The sequence below is a fragment of the Cibotium barometz genome, chromosome 63 (genome assembly GCF_041138505.1).
Source record: "Cibotium barometz isolate CiBa-2024 chromosome 63, ASM4113850v1, whole genome shotgun sequence".
Classification (NCBI taxonomy): domain Eukaryota; kingdom Viridiplantae; phylum Streptophyta; class Polypodiopsida; order Cyatheales; family Cibotiaceae; genus Cibotium; species Cibotium barometz.
The window spans coordinates 321651-344618 of record NC_141108.1 but is presented as its reverse complement, the minus strand read 5'-3'; the positions used below and the strand labels follow the sequence as shown (position 1 = coordinate 344618).

General features: G+C 43.9%; 1 protein-coding gene across 1 annotated transcript; it reads left to right on the top strand.

Annotated features, from left to right (window-relative positions):
* Nucleotides 1–7968: 7968 nt before the first annotated feature.
* Nucleotides 7969–11246, top strand: LOC147603541 (pentatricopeptide repeat-containing protein At2g03380, mitochondrial-like). The gene has a single exon (XM_086795861.1). The coding sequence runs from the start codon at nucleotides 8295–8297 to the stop codon at nucleotides 10827–10829; it is 2535 nt and encodes an 844-aa protein (XP_086651987.1). The 5' UTR covers nucleotides 7969–8294; the 3' UTR covers nucleotides 10830–11246.
* The last annotated feature ends 11722 nt before the right edge of the window (nucleotides 11247–22968 follow it).

Here is a 22968-nt window from a genome sequence, read left to right as displayed (position 1 = left end):
CATCACGTGTAAGATCGTCTCCAATAAGCTTTTGAGATCTTAAGTGCATGTATGTATGATTTGATAAGCTACTTTGATGACCCAATTTTCACTGGGTAAGAAGCATTATTGGCACATGTGACAGTATTCCCATTAGGGACAGCCTCAAGACAAGTGAACATATCATGATGCGAGGTAATGTGCTTTGTAGCACCACTGTCAAAATACCATACATCAGAGTCAACAGAAACTGCCAAACATGCATCATGTATAGATGGGGGTCAAACTGGCAATACATGCTAAACACCCATTCTGTATCCTGCACAGCATTTGCAGAATCTGCATTTGTAGAAGCATCCGCTATTGTGGCTGCATTTGACTCTTTCTTCTTTGCCTCTTTAGCCTTTAGCTTAGGGCAATTCTTAATGACATGATCAGTTGCCTTACAATAGTTGCACTTGATTTTTTTCTTGCCTTTATCAAGAGCCTTCTCAGACCTATTGTTGCTACCTGTGGAAGGAGAAGAAGTTGCAGACCTACTAATAGGGGAAGAAACAGTGGATGGGGCTGCCTTACCACTTCTTCTCTGCTGGGCAGCAACAAATGCCTGATCAACTGCACGTTGCCTAGCCCTGTTTTGCCAGACTGCGCTTCTTGCAAGAGCTTGTTAACTAAAGTATCATACTTGACAACATCAGGTCTGTCCTCAGTAATAACAAGTCTCCACGTGGAAGCAAAACTCTGATATGACTCAGATAAAGCATCAAGAACAGTCTGCACAAGAGAATGATCAGGAATAATCTCACCTGCAGAAATCAATTGTTCCTTGAGATCTTTAATCTCAGCAAGAAAAACATTCATGTCATCATCTTCCTGCATAATCTTCGATTCTATCTCTTTACGCAGGTAAGAGATTTTTGCCTCGTTACGACCTGCATACAAACCAGCTAGAACATCCCAAGCCTATTTTGCTGTTTTAGCTGAACGAATATGTGGAGTGATGTTACGTTTGACAGAAAGTGTAATCAAGGCATGAGCCTGTGCATCTTTACCATCCCAACGAGCTTGTTTCAGCAGTGGGTAAAAGAGCAGCAACAGTAGAGCTGCTAGAAACCTGCAACATCCTCAACAGATCCTACATCCACAGAACTTGGACGTACATCCATACCCTGCACAATGTTCCACACTCCTTTTGCAACTAAAACATACTGCATCATGTATGCCCAAAGTGGGTAGTTGCTGTCTCCATCCAATTTGTCATCAGTAGACAGCATGCGAAATACATCATTGCTGTTATCAGCCATGGCCACTGAGACTGAAACTAATGCAAAAGCTACCTGTAATGAAGCAAAGACTGAACAGAAAACAACTCGTGCTATGTAGCACGGTCCACAATAGAATACGTATGCCTGTTTTGTAGAAAACTGCACTGTCGAAATTTATGCACAAAATGACGAAAACACCTGTATAGAACTTGTAATGCAAAAATGGAGCCCGAAACGACCTCAGATGCAATTTCTGAGAACAGGAAGTCCTACGGTTTATGTGCTGAGTATAGGGACTTGCAAGCGCTCGTAAAAGCTCACCTCAATCGAAGAACGCGAGTCGGAGGGTGCTAGCGGCGTAGCCCTGGGAGCTGATGCCTGCTCTGATACCAATTGTTGGAATTAGGGTTGCAGGAAAGCACACAAAGCTTGGAGAAGAAGAAGAAAGAATGCACACAACACACAATGTATTAGATTGTGTCAATGTACCAAGATAAGTTAGCCCTAGAATGATGGGCATATATACGAGCCGGGGAAAAAAACCTCCTAAAGAGGGAAAAAGTGCCCCGGCGGTCCTAAGTGTGTTCACACACATCACTGCCTATATATATGGCAACAAAAACCATTCTTTTCAAAAACAGAAAAGAGATCTATTCTACACTAAGTCACCATCAAATTAACATCTTTTTCATGGAAAACCATTAATCAAAACAATGGGCAATGGGTAATGCATAGATTAGAGAAAAAACGATGGAAAAATCCAAGGGATGGCTCCCCAGCGATGGTGCCAAAACTGTTATGGCTCACCCTAACCCCCCTTTAAACACATCCAACAAGAGGATATTTCCAATGGCCGAGCTCGTAACCCTTGAGGTCTCCAAGATCTACAACTCTTTGAGAAGCAATTGCACCGCACCTCTCGCGAGCGTTGTCACACCGTTGAGTTGCACTACGGGTACTCATCCCTCCACTCACCTCACATCACTCACACACACTCACTAGCATGTATTAGGGAGAGAGATTAGAAAGATGATTAGCAAGAGTAAGACTCAATTGCACAATGGGAGAGTATGCTGTATTATGACAGAAATTCACTTATATACATGGCCATAAGTTTTCACACTCACTTAAACTGTGGCCAACCGGGTAGTTTAGGTTCATAAGAGGCCTAATGATATTACAATGACTACTCTCATAATATATCCATGAAGTACATCACTTGGGACTTCATCCTACATGTTACCACATGTTCTTCAAGCCGGAATCGCCATAAATACTCCGTCACACCATTTACGGGTGGCCGTCCAAATTGTAGATTTGGACACCATGGCTTCATATCTTGAATGTACGACCCTTTGGTGTATTTACCTTGACTCCTTGATATAAGATAACGGTGGTAGCTCTTGTTAACCCTAGGAATGGGTTAAGAATCCCCCCCCATTGAACATCATTTACAATGCCGGTGCTAAGCTATAGATGCTTGGCCAGTCAGTTTAGGCTCGAGGGCTAGGGCAAAGAGCCTATAAGGCTCTTGGTGTGTCATGTGAGGCTTTAATTAGCTAATTGTGTCAAAAAGAATTTAAAAAGCCCTAATTTTTAGGGTTTTTAGAGGCTTGAAATTGATGTTAATGGATCAATTTTACCAAAATCCTCTAATTAATTAATGCTGGAGTGTTTAATTAGAGGATTATCACCTTGATTTGAAAAATACCCAAAGACATTGAGGTCTGGCAAGTGTCACAAGTGTTAGATGGAATCTTCATTTCTCAGCAAAAGTATACAGGAGAAAGTCTAAAGGCATTTATCATGCTGAGTGCAAGTAAGTGTGGTTATACCTATGGAGCTTAATGCAAACCTGTTTGTGGAAGATGCTTCTCCACTTGTGGATGTAAAGGAGTACATGAAGTTAGTGGGGACTTTGATCGTTATGTGCAATATATGGCCTGATATCAGCTTTGTAGTTGGTGTCCTTAGTAGGTTCTCTAATCACCCCCGAGAGAACCATCAGAAGGCTGGTGTTAAAATACATCAAAGGTACCATTAGGTATGGCATCACTTACAAATCCGGCAATTCCTTGACTGGGATTTGTGACTGATTGGGTAGGAGATTGTGATAGCGAAATTGGTTTCTAGTTACTCTTTTCTTATTGGGTATGGAATTATATCCTGGATTAGCAAGAAGTAATCTACAGTGGCACTTTCTTCTATATAGGCTAAGTAAGGCAACATACATGGTGATCGCCAAGGACTAGTGTTTCATGCTCATGCATGAAGCACATTGAGATAAAATATCATTCTGTGAGTTAGCTTATTATGGATGGAGAGGCGGAGCTTGTCTACTACCCAACGATAGAGAATTATACATACATTTTCACAAAGGCTTTGGGGGGAGAGCTGGTGGAGTGCCATCTTCATCGACTCAGTGTGTTGGATCGAAGAGGTAGTTCACCTATAAGGGGGGGTGTTGGAAAAATCATTTGCTCAATGCTCCACCCTCATGTTGTTTGTTTTTATGGGTGACAAATCTGCTCTATTTTGTAAGGGCCCCTTTATGAGGAGTAGCCATTGTTGTGATGAGCACCTTCCTAGTTGGAATGGTGGCCAAGTGTGGCCAGATGTTTAGGAGATGACTTATGTAGACTTCGTACTCTGCCAAGTAGGATGCATGCTTGTGCGAGCTATGTGACCGCATTAGTGAGTGTTGGACACAATAAATCGAGGACACATTTGTTCTCAGGTTGCGGGGCCATCATTTGAGGATCCATACAGTCTCAAATGGCCATGGGAGCTATGCCAAGTTTGGAAGTAGTCTAATATGGTCCTAGTTTAATGATGTGGTTGGTTGGTCATTTTGGACCAAGTCCTTCATGGTCAACCTACGTCCATACCGACCCTGTGTACTATATATATACTAGTTTGGTAGCCTTAGTTTACTATCGAGTTCATTGTGTTGAAGCACTCTTGTAAGTAAGACATTCTCCATCTAGAGTCTATTTAGATCGCCATCAAAGCTCCTTACCTAGAGCACACAAGTGGGGCAAACACCATTCGCTTAATCAAGTTTTTGCAAGGAGTAATATTGTTTAGTTTCCACTTCTTTCTGCGATTCATTGGCTTTGGATTGTGTTGGTCTGCCTTGTGCTATTACGTATTCTTATAGTTTCATTATAATGATCCATGGAAAAATAATCCTCCAATCCACTCGCCTAGAGTCTCCCCCTATGTTGGGAACTTCACTTGAGAATGTCCTAGCAGGTTGGGCTCTGTGCAAGAGATCTCGATGGTCATCGTGTACAACACCTTGGACAACTCCATTGGCTTGGCAAGGAATGATTCTTAAAAAAAAAGAAGAGAGTATAAAACTCTTTAGCTAACTAAAAGAACAATTGCTCATAAAAGTAAAATCTTTATACAGGAAAAACATTTACATCAATCAGAAAGCTTAGAAAGCTTATTTATATACAAAGGTTTCATTTACCAAGTCTTCCTAAAAATCCCCAAGTCCATAAAGCCTCCTAATCTTTTCAAGTTTATGGTGCTCTCTAAGCTCAAAATTTTCCCTATAAAGGATATTATTCTCTAAGGCGTTATCTATATCTCTACAACCCAGTCATAGTCAATGAGGCCAGGTTCTTCTAGTTTAGATGGTGATGTTTTGAACAAGTATTTCTATGTCCCCAATAAGGATCTTCACAATACAACAAAGATGATACTTCTTGTCCCAAATACGGGTCTAACAAGCCCACCCATTATCCCTAAGTATCTCCGCTTCGTGCTCCAAGATTCATTGGACAGTGCGGATATAATCCCTTGCTTGTAAAGGTCTTCTAGAAAGACATCACTTGGCCTTCTAGCCATGTTTCCTGAAAGAATGATTCTTAGCTTCATCATTCTTTTTCTAAAATATCATTATGACCATGGGTTTTCTCAAATACCATGAGTGAGGCCCCTTGACCCACCTGCCCTTGGGTCCATGACCATTTGGCATTTTCGGGTTACCTTTGCTTGGGTCTCCCAAAATTTCGTTACCAAGCCCAAGCTGGTAATCACACAGTGTAAGAACACACACATGGGCATACAATTCAAAACTTAAATATCATTGACTTCATTCATTCTCATCATACAAGGGTATCCAACAAGGAGAAAAATTTTAAACAATGATGCAATTATGCTATATTTTGTACAACATGCTCATGCAAGTTCTTCTAAGAGCTTCATCATTCATATAACCATCCATATAACCATCCATATAACCTGCAAAAAGGAAAGCACTAGACTCATTCGGCCCACCCATCCATATAACCTGCAAAAAGGAAAGCACTAGGCTCATTCGGCCCACCCATCCATAGGCCACCACGCTTCTCTCTACTCCTGTTTTACTTCATGACATTTGGACTATATGGGGTTGACAGAGCCAAGGAGCATTGTCATTAGGGGGCTGCTTCGCCCGAGGGCCTCTCACCAGCAAGCCTAAATACTTGCTAATCTTGACCTCACCCAAGTTAAATTAAACAATTTGAGTCAGGGCTAGTGAGGCCCTAGATTTGTCACTTCCCAAGACGAGTACGAACTCTCTTGCTACCCTCGTCAAAAATTTTTTTTTATCGGCTTTGAATCCAATATCATTAGTTTTGGAAATAAACTCAATCCTTTTTACATTCTTTCCATGATAAGATAAAATCTCATAGTAGTTTGCATGCTCTTTTAAATTTCCCTTAACACACCCACTTAACAATTTAACTATGGTACTTAAACAATATTCTTAATTACCATGACTTATAAATTAGTCGTAAACAAGAATAACAAGACCTAGATTAAGAGAAGACAACCCTTTTTACTCACGCACACCAAGCTCTCTATTGAGGAAGAAATCAAAACCCTTTCTAATCTTTTACATTCCCACCAAAATCCCTACTTCTCTCATAGTACAAGATAGAGAAATCATAGTACGTATGTACTGTGCCAATATACACAAAAAAACTTTTCCTCTCTTAATCCCAATTTAAAATAATCTTTCTCTACTTAAATAGAGACAAAACCCTAACCCTAATTGACCATACAAATCCACAAACTCAACATTATAAAACAATAATTACAACATGAATAACTCTACTCTTTTTTAGGGATTACGAAAGCTGAATTATCTCTAATCTACATGTAAAGCATGAAAGAGAAGAAACTTTATGAGAAAAATTCATAATAGCAGGGAATTAATTAAAGTAAAGCTTTATCACACAATTTCACTTCTTTACTTACCCTCATTAAGCTTAACTGCCAATCTTAATTAATGAAATTCTCTTTACTTAATTTGTGAGAAAGAGCTCTCTAATTACAGTATTGGTAGCAAGAGAGAGACAAGAGTAGAAAACTCCAAGAACACATTCAAATGCGAAGGTTAGAATCAAGCGGCAAGATTGGAACGGGTAGGTGAGTAGTGATTTGTTTAGAGAGTTATGGTAGGAGGACCAATACAAAAACACTTAAACAATCAATGACAAACACTCAAATCGTCTTTGATATATGTTTTATTTTTCAATCTAGTTTCACATAGAATTATCTTTATATAGGGTAAGAACAAATTCCCATGGAAGGCCAATATTACAACGCTTTTCAAAACCCAAATTGGTCTACTTCAAGGCCACGAAGAGTGGCTATACACGATTAATCTCTCACGTTTTTTTCTTGTAAAAAACCATTATGGTAAAATTTGTGTAAGGTTTATAAATGACAGCTTATTGTGGGGATATATCAACAGGCTGACAACATTCGTGATAGACGACTTGCACTAGGGGTGCATATATAAACAGTTCCTTAGTTCCATTCACATTCTTGCATAATTCAGCACAGTGAAACACATCAGCTCATGTGTGCTTTAGTCTTCTGACTTGTGCATACATCTATAGTAGAGCACCATTGAGGTGCAGGCAGCTAGAAGTTAGCTTGACATTCAGCCCATCAATCTTGCATTCCCTCAACAGATCTAGGTGTGCATATTGGCTCTCCAAGTGGCTTCTAAGTTGTCTACAGACCATACATGGTTCAGCCCGACGGTTGGTCTACCTCGTCCTTGTGTTTGGTATTCCACAATCCACCATCGTCGATAAGTTCTTGGTAAAGTCTACATTGTAAAGAAGTTCTCCAAAGCAATAAAAGCAAATACTCCTGCTTGCAGGAGGGGGCCCCACAGGACTAAATGGCACATCATGAATCAAGAGGGATCTAAGGCTTAAAAGAGGTGTCCCGATCTTGCCTAATCTAGATCGTTAGATTCTTGTCGGGCAAGTGAACTAGGCATGAACTAGGGGTGAAGTCAGGGTATACGATGGGATTTTTGGGACTTAGAAAAATTTGGAGGGATTGAGCTCAATGCAAAAGAGGATTCGAACTTGAAACCGGTCGCTCAAGTTTTCGTCATCTAACCACTATGCTATACTTTCTAGCAGGTTGTGGAGAGTGTTTTTAAATTTAAATCTTGGTATTTTTGTTCCCTAGTTCACTTTTTTGCCGGAACATGTCTCTTTAGTTCACCCGCGAGTTCATCCCCAAGTTTACCCGCAGTTCACTTGGGAATCGAACTATATTGATCAAATCCCAATCGCAACACCTCTTTCCAACCATATACGCCTCCTTATTCATGATGTGTCACTTAGTCATCAAGGGGAAGGGGCCTTAGTTGGAACTTGGGACCATCATCTCCTCTCTTTTAAAATAAACCCATTCCAACACATAAACGTATAAAGAAGGCCTTCCTGTGTGTTACACGATCATACAGGTTGTATGCAGCTTGGCAACCTGCATCAACCTAATCTTGTTTGGTTGATATTACTTTGTTCTTATGGTCTTTCTTATTAATCCTTTTGTGGGCTAATACAGCTCAAACAGACAGAAGTGGATTGCGAGCTGTTAAAGAGTCTCTAACAGAGGCGCAGCCACACTGACCATGTGCCGATCCCTTACCTTCTCCAAACTGGTTCATGGGAACGAGCGTGCACAGACGTTCCTCAAATCGCCCACGACTTCCACGTGCCGCTGCCCGCAGCCACACTGATCATGTGCTCATCCCTCACCTTCTCCAAACCGGTTCATGGGAATGAGCGTTCATGGACGTCTCTCATATTGGGGTACGTTCAAGGTGAAAGATGGCAGAATGCGCTCAACCTTTATGAGGAAATGCAAGAGAACAGAGTGCACCCGAGCAACTATACGCTCGTGGCTCTGCTGAAAGCTTGTGCTAGGCTGAGAGATGTTAAAAGAGGCAGACAGATCCATGCCCAAATCTCACAAATTGGTTGCGAAGGTGATCTTCATATTTGCAGGACGTTGTTGGGCATGTATGTCAAGTGTGGCTCACTTTCAGATGCTCGGGAAGCCTTTGACAAGCTTCCGGTTAAAAATGTCGTGTCATGGAATGCTTTGATAGCAGGATATGCAGAACATGGACCTCGTGGAGAAGCTTTGAAATGCTTTGAACAGATGCAATCAGAAGGCGTGTCTCCAAATGCAGTTACCATTGCTTCCGTGATTAAAGTTTGTGGTGCCGTAGGTGCATTTGACAAGGGGCGGGAAATCCATATGATGCTTGCACGAAATCATTCTGAACTAGGTCTCTCTGTTGGCAACACATTAATAGGCATGTATGCCAAATGTGGCTCACTTTCAGAGGCACAAGAAGTATTTGACAAGCTGCCAGTTCGGGATGTTGTGTCATGGACTGCACTAATTGCCGGATATGCTGAACATGGACCTGGTCAAGAGGCCCTGAAATGCTGCAGAAAGATGCAACGAGAGGCCATCTCCCCAAATGCTGTGACTTTTGCCTGCGTCTTGAAAGCTTGTGGCAGCATCGGAGATTTGGATGAAGGCCAAAAAATATACATGGATATTGCAGAAGAGGAATATGAAACTAATTCAGCTGTTGGCAACAGTTTAATTGCCATGTATGCCAAATGTGGATCCCTTACAGAGGCACAGGAAACTTTTGATGAGCTGTCCGTGCGAGATGTTGTGTCATGGACGGCTCTGATTGCAGGATATGCCGAACATGGACCTGGTCAAGAAGCTTTAAAATCTTTTGAGCAGATGCAACTAGAGGGCATCCCTCCAGATGCTGTCACGTATGCTTGCAGCTTGAAAGCTTGTACCAGCATAGGAGCCATAGACAAGGGCCGGATGTTACACACAGAGATTGGACAAGACGGATTTGAAAGAGATCTTTCCATCAGTAACACATTGATTGGCATGTATGCAAAATGGAATTTACTTTCAGAGGCAGAAGAAGTTTTTAACACGCTGGCAGCTAGAAATGTAGTTTCGTGGACGGCACTGATTGCAGGGTACGCTGAACATGGGCCCGGCCAAGCTGTGCTGAGCTGTTTTGAACGGATGCAACTTGAGGGCATTTCTCCCAATGATGTAACATACTGCTGTGTCTTGAAAGCTTGTGGCAGCACAGGAGACATAGATAAAGGTAGTAAAATTCACATGGAGATTTCACACAAGGGTCTTGAAAGAGATCTTTCGCTTGGAAAAACGCTGGTTGGCATGTATGCCAAGTGCGGTTCACTTTCCAAGGCACGAGAAGTGTTTGACAAGCTGTTAGTTCAGGATGTGATGTCGTGGACAGCACTAATTGCAGGGTATGCTGAACATGGTTCTGGTCATGAAGCGCTGCACTGTTTTGAACAGATGCAACGTGAGGATGTTTGTTCAAATGCTATCACATATGTTTGTGCATTCAAAGCTTGTGGCAGCATAGGGGCCTTAAACAAGAGCCGAGAACTACACATGGAGATTGTACACAAGGGGTTTGAAAGAGATCCTTCTGTCAGCAACAGTCTAATCAGCACGTATGCCAAATGTGGTGCTTTTTCAGAGGCATGGATAGTCTTTAATAAGTTGCCAGTTCAAGATGCTGTAACATGGAGCTCAATGATAAAAGGGTATGCTGTGAATCATGAGGGTATCATGGCTGTACAATGTTTTGAAAGGATGCAGAAACAGGGTGTGAAGCCAGATGCTGTTTCATTCATCTGTCTTCTCACTGCATGCAGTCATGCTAGCATGGTGTTTGAGGGGCAGGATTATTTCAAAGCAATGGAAGATGGCTATGGCATTGTACCGACAATGGAACACTTCACTTGCATGGTGGATCTTCTTGCAAGATCTGGGCATTTGTATGAAGCCGAGAATTTTCTTGAAATGCATTCTCCGCCCCCGGAAGGTTCATGGACGGCTTTGCTGAGTGCCTGCAAAACATATGGGGACGAGGAAGTGGGACTGAGATGCTTTCAGCAGCTTGTGCAGTTAAATCCAGAAGATGCAACTTGGTATGTGATTATGGTCGACATCTATGCAAGTGCCGGCAAGTGGGATGATGCTTTGAGAATTGAGGAGCTGAGGAAACTTGCACGTGCTGACAAAAAGCCTGCTGTTGCGCTGATGGAGCTAAACAACAAGGTTCATGAATTTGTGGTGGGTAATGACCAGGATACTAAAAATTCAGCAAGCATGAGTAACTTGTGGCTACGCATGAAGGTGGAAGGGCATGTGCCAGATCTTGATCTGTCTAAGATCCAATTTTTGTGAGAATTGTGTGAGGGCATATGCTAATTTGCACGGTGTAGCTCGCAGCATACACAGAGCAGGGTTCTGAAACATGCCTTTTTAGTTCGTTGCTCTCTCTCTCTCTCTCTTTCTCTCTTTGCCACGAAGATTCAGTTTTACAGAGAGCAATTCCTGAGAGTCGCCAATTATGGTCTTATTGACAAATCTGGCTATCCATACAGACACATCCATGCCATGCAGATTGCTGAGGGTGTCTTCGCACCGCCTATGGATAGAGACTAGAGCAAAGGGCATACCAGGAGAGGTGCGGCTATGCACGGCCAGAGAGGCAGTGACTCAGGAGTACTTTCTGTTCAGGTGCCCTGTATACTATGAAGTATGAGGGAGGTTTCTGGGAGGGATTTGACCTCCTCAACATGCGAGTGATGCATTACTGGGATTAGAGATTTTTTGTGCCTCTACCTCCTAGAGCTCTGTTGTCACAGAAAGGCCTTATTGAGGCCCCACAGAGGGAGACAGGATCAGCAGGATGACACGACTCAGGCACTGATTTCTTTGGGCATCATCAGGTTACTGTGGCAGATGCCCAGCCCAGGCAGAGAGATGATGGATGAGACACCCGAGATCGTCAAGAGAGTTTCTATGGGACTTGCGACCCTCTAGCGCCTTGCACATGTGAAGGTGTTAGAGATCGGGCCCACACTCTTCTCCTGCCCTCTGAGATCTGGACCACCACTGTCCGTCAGCTCCATAGAGCAACATCACCCCAGTGGACATTGACTACATGTATACTGTACTTAAGGAGGAGGATACATGATGAGCCTCATGCATTTATTCTTCATGGAAGGCCCATGTAAGTGAGCCATTTTCTTTGTTTGTTTACATGTTTATGATTTCTAGTTTACACACTTGGAACATATGTAACATCATTTGGTTTCATGAACTTTCTGCGGCACAGCACCATAGAGCAACATCACCCCGGGTTGCGAGTGGATGTATACTGTACTAAGGGAGGAGGATACATGACGAAACAGTGCCAGTCTGCGCTGTGAGTCTCCCTTTGGAATGATGTCAGTGATTCTGTGTATCTGGTATGGTACTGGATGCCAGATCGTTGAGGAGGTAGTTAGGGTTGCAAATTTGGTTTTCATCGAAGTGTTTTTGGGTACGATGGTATGGGGAAGGCATCCGGGGGTCATAGACGGACCATATAACCAGATCCAAGAAGTGGAATGAGCTGTTTGCTTCCGTTGGTGGGAAGGGTCGGAGAGGGACAACTACTCAGTCTCAATTGGAGGTGTATTGCAACAGAATGGTCATCCAGTAGCTTACATGTCTCGTAAGTTACTACCCGCAGAGAAAAATTACTGAGTCTATGATCGTGAACTCCTAGCAATTATACAGGCCTTGAAACATTGGAAACATTTTCTGTATGGCCGTGACTTTGAGGTTCGCATTGACCATCAGGCATTACGTTAGATTCAGACAATGCCAAGTGCACAGTGGAGTGATCGACAACACCGTTGGAGTCGGATATTCCAGCAATTCAGTGGTATGATTCAGTACCTCCCAGGAAAGGCCAATCCAATGGCCGATGCTTTGAGCAGGAAGGGACAAGTGACTACGATTCAAACCACTAGACTCGATCTTGTTGGTACATGACTAGATGACATGAAGCACACGTACGCGGATTCCGAGGAATTCGGTACACAGTGGGAATAGGCATTGGATGCCACAAGACCATGCCACTTTCTGATACGCGATGGTTGGCTTTTCTACAAAGGCCGACTGTGTGTCATGAAGTCGTTCAGGGCAGCTCTTCTCCATGATGCCCATGACACTATTACAGGTGGTCATAGGGACATGTATTCGACTCTTGAGAAATTGGAACGGTAATATTATTGGCCAAAGATGAGGCGAGATGTGTTTACATATGTACAACGCTGTGATATTTGTTAAAAGGTGAAAGCTCCTTGTGGAAAGAAGATAGGGTTGTTACAGTCCTTGCCAATTCTTGAGGGTCCTTTCCAAGATATTTCGATGGACTTTGTCACGAATCTGTCTCCGAGTCCGAGTAAGCATAATACGCATTGCTTAACTATTGTTGATAGATTTAGCAAATTTGTTATGCTTATTCCTTGCAGGGCCAATGTGACCGCCGAGGATGTTGCCCAATTGTTCATTCGGCATTGGTACCCGATTGGCGGGATTCCTAGGACCATAGTGTCAGACCGAGATGCCAAGTTTACCAGTCATTTTTGGAGGGCATTGTTTGTTAACTTTGGTACTAAATTAGTAAATTGAATTTTTCCAGTGCATTCTACCCACAGACGGACGGCCAGACAGAGATATACAACGAGGTGACCTTTGATGTGCTGAAGTATTATGTCCACGATCAGTAAGGTAAGTGGGAATCTTATTTGTCTTTAGTTCAAGTTGTTTTGAATGATTCTTTTTCTTTAGCTATTGGCAGGACTCCATATGAGGCAGCATTTGGAAGACCTTTTCAGTCATTGTTGACCAGGACCTCGTCTTCAATACCTGAAGCGAATAGAGTGACGGAGTCTTACCAGGAGATTTTAGAGTCAGTTAAAGACAGGTTGGCTAAAGCGCAAGAGGCTTACACTCGACAGGCCAATAAAGACCGAAGGGATATGAAGTTTTTGGAAGGGGATTGGGTTTATCTTCGGATTATGAAGCAAAGGTTGAAACAGGTGGACAAACGATGCCCAAAGTTGTGTTTCAGGAGCTTCGTACCTTTTCCTATCAGGAAAAAGATTAATGAGGTGTCTATGCAGGTAAAGTTATCTCCGAGTTGGACTATGCACGATGTGTTTCACGTCAATTGGTTAAAGCCATATGCAGATCCTATCCCTTCAGAAGTCAAAGACGAAGCGGAATCAGATATTGTTGAAGCTGAAGTTATGGTTCCAAAACAGATCCTTCTGCACCGTTCCAAGCATGGCGCAGGCCGAAGACTAAGACAATTGCTCAGGAAGTTTCAGGACCAAGGGACCCACAAAGTGGTATGGCTTGACAAAGAGTTTTTCGAAGGCTATCTAGCGTTATTGACGGATTATTTGGAGGCTATGCAGCTTCCGTCAAGTTAAGCAGAAGGGGAGGTCACGTGCATCCCCGCACTTGGATGCCACATAGACATATTTGTACAGAAGGTGCAGGACCTGGGATGGGAAATTGGTCCAATGTGAGCCCAACCCGGGACAAGTCAGCCAGGGATCCATCTCAGTCGTTCGAGGTCAGGTGTACATTGTCCTGCACAGGAGTCCAAGGTCAGGTGTGCACTATCCTGCACATCAGTGTCAGTCCGCGCTGTGAGTATCCCTCTGGAATGATGTCAGTGATTCTGTGTATCTGGTATGGTACTGGATGCCAGATCGTTGAGTAGGTAGTTAGGGTTTGCTTTTAGGAAAAGGGGCTAGCCCATAGGACTACCTCGAGTCTGTGTGGGCATGGGGATAGTGTAAAACTACCCCCATGAGGGTTAGGAAGGCCTTGGCTGAACCCACCAGCCATGGAGGGACTGTAGGACAGCCCTAAGGGCAGGCTAGGGGAAGCCTACAGGCTAAACAGCCTAATTATGGCTGTAAGGGCAAGTAAGGGACAGCCCATACAGGCTGCTCAGTCCTCAAACAGCCTAGAAACAGTGCCCAAAAATGGCTTTAAGCAGGCGCCTGATACCCAGCCAACAAGGGAAAGAAGCGCAGCTTTTTATGGGATTTTTCTAGCATTTAATGCTAATATTCAGTCGTGGGACAGGATTATTGCTGGCCGCTTGGACTTAAGCTGGCCGACTGCTATTTATGGAGTAGTATGAATAGTGAGCCCACAATCCCATTGAGTTATCTCATATTTCACCAAGAGCCAAGGCAAACAAGGGATAGACAAGCCAAGGAGATGCTAAAGCAAAGGGGTGAAGGACTGCAGGTCAAGGGCAGAGATTTCTCAGCCAAGAAAGGTCAAGATTTTTGTATTTTCTTTTTAGATTCACATGAATCTAATAAAGCAAATACACCATCTGTGGTGGGGGTCCTACAGAGGGTATTTGGGACCCAATACTGTGTTGGGGTAAAGGCATTATGTCCACCCTTATAGTGTGTACAAGCCCATAAGTTATAGTACATAGTACACTTAGTACTTTTAATGTACTAAGTACACTATGTGTACTAGTGCAATATACATGTGTGATAGGGGAGTCACACACTCAACTTGGTGAGTTGACTTATCCCCACAACTCTCTCACTCTCTCTCTCCCTTCTTCTCTGTGTATGTCTCCCACATGAACTCTAACCCTAATTAACTCTCCCATTCAACTGGTATCAGAGCTTAGGTAGCTGTCTTGATCCTCTCCCTCTTGGCGCTGATTTTTCTCTACTGGTTTAAAAGCCATTTCTGGTCGTACCCTGATTTCTCTACTGGTCGCACTGTTAAAGAGCGGTTTACACTCTCTTCTTCATTTGGCAAGTGTGGAGGCCAAAAGTGTTATCCTCAAACTTGTGCGTCCGGCTGTTGACGCTGTCCATTTGGAGGAGGCATCAGCGAAAGGGAGATGGGTTATTCTCCCCCCAGTGCCTCGTGCGAAGGGCCTGGCCCAAATCATGCAGCAGCGCAAGGATGTGACTGCTATCAGCTGGCTTAAGCAGTGCTGCCCTCAGTTGCCTTGCAAGTGGGTTTACAGGCTCAAAGTTGCACTAGATGCAAAGCCAAGATACAAAGTCAGGTTAGTGGCTAAGGGCTTCAAGCAGGAATATGGTGTGGACTTTGATGAGATCTTCTCTCCAGTGGTCAAAATGACCACACTTAGAGCTGTGTTGGCTTTGGTTGCTCATGATGATCTGGATTTGATTCAGATGGATGTGAAGACTGCTTTTCTTCACGGTGATCTCCATGAGGAGATATATATGCAACAGCCAGAGGGTTATGCAGTAAGTGGAAAGGAGAAGCTTGTATGCAAGCTGAAAAAGAGTCTTTATGGGCTCAAACAGGCACCAAGGGAATGGTATCATAAATTTGATACATTCATGAAATCCTAGGACTTCAGGAGAAGTGACATAGATCACTGCTTATATACCAAGAAAGCTTTGGATGGCAGTCTATTGATCCTCATCTTGTATGTTGATGATATGTTGATTGCCGGGAAATCTCGTAAAGAGATGGATGCTTTGAAGAAGAGGCTGCATCAAACCTTTGATATGAAGGATTTGGGTGATGCAAATCACATTTTGGGTATGCGGATACTTCGGGACAGAAATCAGCATGTGTTGTATTTGTCTCAGAAGGAATACATTGGCAAAGTTTTGCAGAGGTTCAATATGGACGGGGGGAAGAAGACTAGTACTCCTTTGCCTCCATATGTGAAACTCAGTGCTATGGACAGCCCACAATCAGATAGTGGCAGGGCTGATATGGCCAAGATTCCGTATGCTTGTTGAGCTTGGCAAAGCAGCAGGCAAGATTGTTTTGCTACTGTACCTGCTGGTACAGATTTGGTACAACTTTGTACAAGTTTTGGCATGGCTGCACATTGATTTGAGTGAGTAAAAATCTCAATTTCAGCTGCTGTACTTGCCGGTACAGGTTTGGTACATCATTGGTGAGCACTTGGTACTGTTGTACAATACTTTGGAAGGGCAATAGAGCACATTTAAGGTGCTGTCCTAAATCTGCAGCAACCAGATTTTGGTGATTTTATCACATACAGTGGGAGAAAAGTTGCATTTGTGCTTCCGCAGTGGGAGATAAAGCTTGGGAGAACAACTGTGAGCACTTTGTGTGCTTTTGGTACAGTGTTTGCACATTTTGCAGGGAGTCAGGCATTGACAGGTTGCATATTGCTATGGCAACCACAGGTGAGAGCTCTTCATTGCTTCACATCAAGAAGCTTGAAGGCTCACATAACTATGATATTTGGCAAACCCAATGCTATAATGTGTTGCTCCAGAAGAAGCAGCACAAGCCTATCAAAGAAAGGGGTGTAATGCCCGCTTCTCTTACTGCTGAGCGAGTGGGAAGATATGGATGAGCTAGCAAGATCTACTATCATGTTGTCTGTGTCAGACTCTTTACTTTTCAGCATTCGTGAAGAGAAGACAGCTTGGGGAATGTGGCAGAGATTGCAGGACTTGTATGCCCAGCAAAGTGCCTCAAGCAAAGTGTATTGGTTGAAGAAACTCATAGGTCTTCAGATGAAGGAAGGGGCGTCTATGACAGCCCATCTAAATGAGTTTAATGGTATTGTCAGCCAGGTCATTAATCAAAAGCTGGCAATGGACGATGAGTTCAAAGCCACTTTTCTCTTATGCACTTTGCCAGAGAGTTGGGACACATTCAGGACAGCCACTAGCAATTCGAATGCTATGCTGTCATATGCAGATGTTGAGGGTGCTCTTCTTCAAGAAGAGATGAACAGGAAGAACAATTCTGTTGGAAAGTCCAATGCAATGAATGCACGTGGGAGATCCCAGCAAAGGGGAAAAAGCCAAGAACGGGGAAGGAGCAAGTCTCGCTCCAAAAAGGACTTGGAATGCCATTATTGTGGCAAGAAGAGACACATCAAAAAGCAATGCTACAAATGGAAAAATGATCAAAAGGAAAAGGGAAAAGGCAAAGACAGACAAAGATAAAGCCAAAGATGTAAAGCCAAAGGGCAAAAGTGGAGTCAAGATTGAAGAAATCAATGTGTCACATGCAGGTGACAGTGAGGATGAGGTCCTATTCACGTCTTCACTTGATGCCCATTCACTTCTTATAGGAGATGGTCATGGTATGCACTCATGGATCATTGATTCAGGTGCCTCCTTTCATGTCATAGGTTGCAGAGACTTGTTTGTCAGGTATACTGTTGGCAATGAAGGAGTAGTTTATTTGGGTGATAACCATGCATGCAAGATTCTTGGTAGAGGTGATGTGAGGCTTGTGTTTTCAGATGGCTCACAGCTTATGCTCCATGATGTCAGGCATGTGCCTGAGATCAAGAAGAACCTGCTTTCTACTGGATAGCTTGATGATGCTGATTATGTTACCACATTTGGTCGTGGAAGGTGGAAGATTAGTAAGGGCTCACTGGTTGTTGCCAGAGGCTCTAAGGTGGACACTCTTTACTTCATGCATGCAGGTGTTTATCACCATGCTAATGTAAATGCAACCGAGCTGCCGGAAATCTCTCTGTGGCATAGCCGGTTGGGACACATGAGTGTCAAAGGAATGGAGCAATTGTCTCGTTTTGGTTACTTGCCTTCTCTAAAGTTTTCAAGTTTTCAGTTTTGTGAGCATTGTATATATGGTAGGCAACTACAGTGCCCCCACAAGAAAGCTCTTGGACAGAAAGATGCTCAGTTAGAGCTTGTGCATACTGATGTATGTGAGATGCCTCAGCTTTCTTTGGGAGGGGCAAAATATTTTGTCTTTTATTGATGATGCCACACGCAAGGTGTGGGTCTATCCTCTTCGTTTGAAGAGTGATACATTCTCAGTGTTTGAGAAGTTTGTTGCTCTTGTTGAGAATCAAACTGGCAAAACACTAAAGGCTTTGCGTTCCGACAATGATGGAGAGTATATGTCCAAACAGTTTCAGGACTTTTGTGATGCTAAAGGCATCAAGAGGGAGCTCTCTACTCCTTATGATCCTCCACAAAACGGGACAGCAGAGAGGATGACAGGACCATTCAGGAGAAGGTCCGTTCTATGTTGTCACATGCTGCATTACCTTATGGATTTTGGGCTGAAGCTGTTATGACAGCCGTTCATCTTATAAATAGGTCACCTAACACGAGGCTTGGTGGGAAAGTGCCAGAGGAAGTATGGACAGGGAAGCCTCCGTCATTCAAAGCACTTGAGAGTGTTTGGTTGCGTTGCGTACGTGCACATACGCAGGGAAATGTGCACCAAACTTGATCCTAAGTCTCACAAATGCATATTCCTAGGATATGGTGACAGAGGTGAAATGGGGTATAGACTTTGGGATCCCGTGAATAGAAAGATTATACGCAGCAATGATGTCATTTTTTATGAAACATGCATGTATAAGGAGCCTAGCAGAGTCATCTTTGATGATGATGGACATCATGGACAACAACCAAGGGCTGTAAATCAGCCATTTACAGCAGCAAAACCAGCCCTTAAATGGTGCTGAAAATGGTCCAAATGGACAGCCAGACATGGCAGAAGATATCCCTTTGGATATACCACAGTTAGAGGAAATACCGGGCATGATATTTCAGCCTTATGGCATGGAACAGGAGCCACCAATAGGTGATATGCAGGCTGGACAGCAACCTGCAAATGATGGTCATTGGGTACGGAGGTCCACAAGACCCTCCAGAGCCCTTGACAGGTTTGTTCCAGGGATTGACTACTTGATGCTCACTGACTATGGGGAGCTCTCATGTTATAAGGAGGCTTTACAGAGGGCAGACAAGGCTCTTTGGGAGCGTGCCATGAAGTCAGAGATGGATTCTCTCCACAAAAATGGAACATGGAAGTTGGTGCATTTGCCTACAGGCAAGAAGGTTTTGCCTTGCAAGTGGGTTTACAGGCTCAAAGTTGCACCAGATGCAAAGCCAAGATACAAAGCCAGGTTAGTGGCTAAGGGCTTCAACAAGCAGGAATATGGTGTGGACTTTGATGAGATCTTCTCTCCAGTGGTCAAAATGACCACACTTAAAACTGTGTTGGCTTTGGTTGCTCATGATGATCTGGATTTGATTCAGATGGATGTGAAGACTGCTTTTCTTCACGGTGATCTCCATGAGGAGATATATATGCAACAGCCAGAGGGTTATGCAGTAAGTGGAAAGGAGAAGCTTGTATGCAAGCTGAAAAAGAGTCTTTATGGGCTCAAACAGGCACCAAGGGAATGGTATCATAAATTTGATACATTCATAAAATCCCAGGACTTCAGGAGAAGTGACATAGATCACTGCTTATACACCAAGAAAGCTTTGGATGGCAGTCTATTGATCCTCATCTTGTATGTTGATGATATGTTGATTGTCGGGAAATCTCATAAAGAGATGGATGCCTTGAAGAAGAGGCTGCATCAAACCTTTGATATGAAGGATTTGGGTGATGCAAATCACATTTTGGGTATGCGGATACTTCGGGACAGAAATCAGCATGTGTTGTATTTGTCTCAGAAGGAATACATTGGCAAAGTTTTGCAGAGGTTCAATATGGACGGGGGGAAGAAGACTAGTACTCCTTTGCCTCCATATGTGAAACTCAGTGCTATGGACAGTCCACAGTCAGATAGTGGGAGGGCTGATATGGCCAAGATTCCGTATGCTTCAGCTTGTGGCAGTCTCATGTATGCCATGGTCGCTACTAGGCCGGACATTGCATTTGCAGTGGGAGTGGTTTCTAGATACATGCCCAACCCTAGCAAGAAGCATTGGGAAGCAGTGAAAGGTGTCATGAGATACCTGAAGGGCACACAGGATATGTGCATTTGTTTTGGCAAACATGATGCATTAGTGCATGGTTACACGGATTCGGATTATGCCGGTCATCCAGATAACCGGAAGTCTACTACCGGTTATGTGTTTACATTCACAGGAGGTGCTGTGTCATGGATATCTAGGATGCAGAAGTGCACTGCCTTATCTACTACAGAGGCCGAGTATATTGCAGCCACAGAGGCTTGCAAGGAGGCATTATGGCTATCTCGGTTAGTGGTTGATTTGGGCTATACAGGTGATATTCCATTGTTGCATTGTGACAGTCAGAGTGTCATCCAGTTGGCAAAGAACCCTGTCTTTCATGCAAAGACGAAGCATGTGGATGTGAAGTATCACTTCATCAGAGAGGTGATAGAGAACAAGCAAATTCAGCTTGTTAAGATTCACACGGATGACAACCCGGCTGATCTGTTGACAAAGAGTTTGCCTCCGGAGCGGTTTGCTCATTGCAGACACTTGATGGGCATTGGATGAGGCCAGTTTCAGCCTTGATATGGCCTTGTATATTATCATGTACATGCTGATTTTTCTTTTCCTTTACTTAAGGGCACTTTGTCTTTAAGTGGGAGGTTGTTGGGGTAAAGGCATTATGCCTACCCTTATAGTGTGTACAAGCCCATAAGTTATAGTACATAGTACACTTAGTACTTTTAATGTACTAAGTGCACTATGTGTACTAGTGCAATATACATGTGTGATAGGGGAGTCACACTCAACTTGGTGAGTTGACTTATCCCCACAACTCTCTCACTCTCTCTCTCCCTTCTTCTCTGTGTATGTCTCCCACATGAACTCTAACCCTAATTAACTCTCCCATTCAACTAGTATCAGAGCTATGGTCATTCCCTCCCCTCTCTCTTCTCCCATTCATACTGTGTCCTCTCCATTGATGAGGTGGCTGACTTCATTACACGGGGAGGCGGAGATGGAGTTGATTTAGCAGGTACCTCAGTACATATTATGCTCTAAGCTAATGATATTGTATTAGTGTCTGAGTCCCCAGGTGGTCTACAGCAGCATCTACATGCACTCCATGATTTCTGCACACAGAGGGGTCTTACTGTGAACCTTGGGAAAACCAAGGTTATGGTCTTTCATACATCGAGACAGGGCAGGAGTCAGCTGACATTCACTCTCGCAGGATGCCAGGTGGAGGTGGTGACATCATACGTGTACCTAGGGGTTACCTTCTCTGCAGCAGCCACACGCTTTACCATGGGTTCAGCAGCCAGAGCTAGATTGACACGGGGATATGCAGCATTGGCTATGCTAGAGAGACAGTGCCACCAGGCGCATTTTCAGGAGCCCCGGACGAAGGGGTGGCTATTTGACACATTAGTCACACCGGCATTGATGTATGGAGCAGCAGTATAGGCGCCAGGCCTTGCTACCCATTGGTGGACACAGATAGAGAGACCACAGGACCTCATGATGGCACGCATGATACGCAGCAAACCGTCAGTACCTCATGACATTATCCAAGCAGAGTTTGCTGCGCCTCCTATGATGGTAGAGGCCATATTCCAGACTATATGCCTGCTAGACAGATTCAGAGAGATGCCACAGGACAGATTATCATACAGAGCTTTTCAGGCATCTAGACAGTTGGCTGAGGCAGGAGACAGAGAATCATGGTATGCACAGGTCACACATTGGTTCTCACAGCATGGCCTAGACATGGATCATCTACCACCATTCCAGTATGACAGGGATGCACCACATATCCGTCTCTCTCATAGTGAGAGAAACAGAGTATTGAGACAGGATCTATGGCAGCTCTATACACGAGAGACATGGATATCGCCTACACAGCCTCTTCCACCGAAGATGCTATACTACAGAGATCACTTCATGAGTATCACTGATAATGGATTTATAGAGAGGCCTAGATACATGGAGGGCTTTTTACCACACGGCTCCCGAGTGGCTATTGGTCAGCTCAGAGTTTCATCACACCGATTGGAGATTGAGACTGGCAGAGCAGCACGGATCCCCCGAGAGGAGAGGGTATGCAGATTGTGCAGAGAGGAGGTGGAGAGTGAGGAGCATTATGTATGCAGATGCAGAGCATATACAGCCATCAGAGAGAAATATCCCATTTTATTCAGAGAGCCACATTCCCTACGCCAGATCTTTGAGGCAGCAGACCAGCGCATACTGGGGAGATACATTCTAGACATACAGCGCCACAGAGAGACATTATTACAGGCTCAGACAGCTCCAGAGGGGGGGCGACAGACACAGATTACTACATTTTTTCAGAGATCCATACCCCTCCCAGCCCCTACACGGCAGGGAATTACTCTCCAGAGAGCAGAGACACTTAGAGCCCGCAGGAGACAGAGGACACCTGGCTTTCGGACACCACGCCTATACCAGAGAGAGATGACAGAGATCAGAGCTCAGTTTCACAGAGAGGGTGCGGAGCGACTGGCTCGCTTCAGAGCACACCCAAGCATGTTCTTCAGGGAGCTGTGGACACCCCCTTCACTGATGTATACCATTTTATACCCCCAGTATGGTACAGGATGGAGCTAGCTAGGTTGCATATCATGATTGTATACTCCATGCATATAGCTTTGCATTCTCCTAGTAGTAGAGCTCCATCCCCTGCACACCCAGATTCAGCTTTTTTTATTCAGTACTTTTTCATTTTGTTGGGATGACAGAGGATACCCCATACATGT

Excerpts from the sequence above, each read along its gene's own strand:
- LOC147603541 (XM_086795861.1), top strand. The coding sequence starts at position 8,295 with ATGTGCTCATCCCTCACCTTCTCCAAACCGGTTCATGGGAATGAGCGT.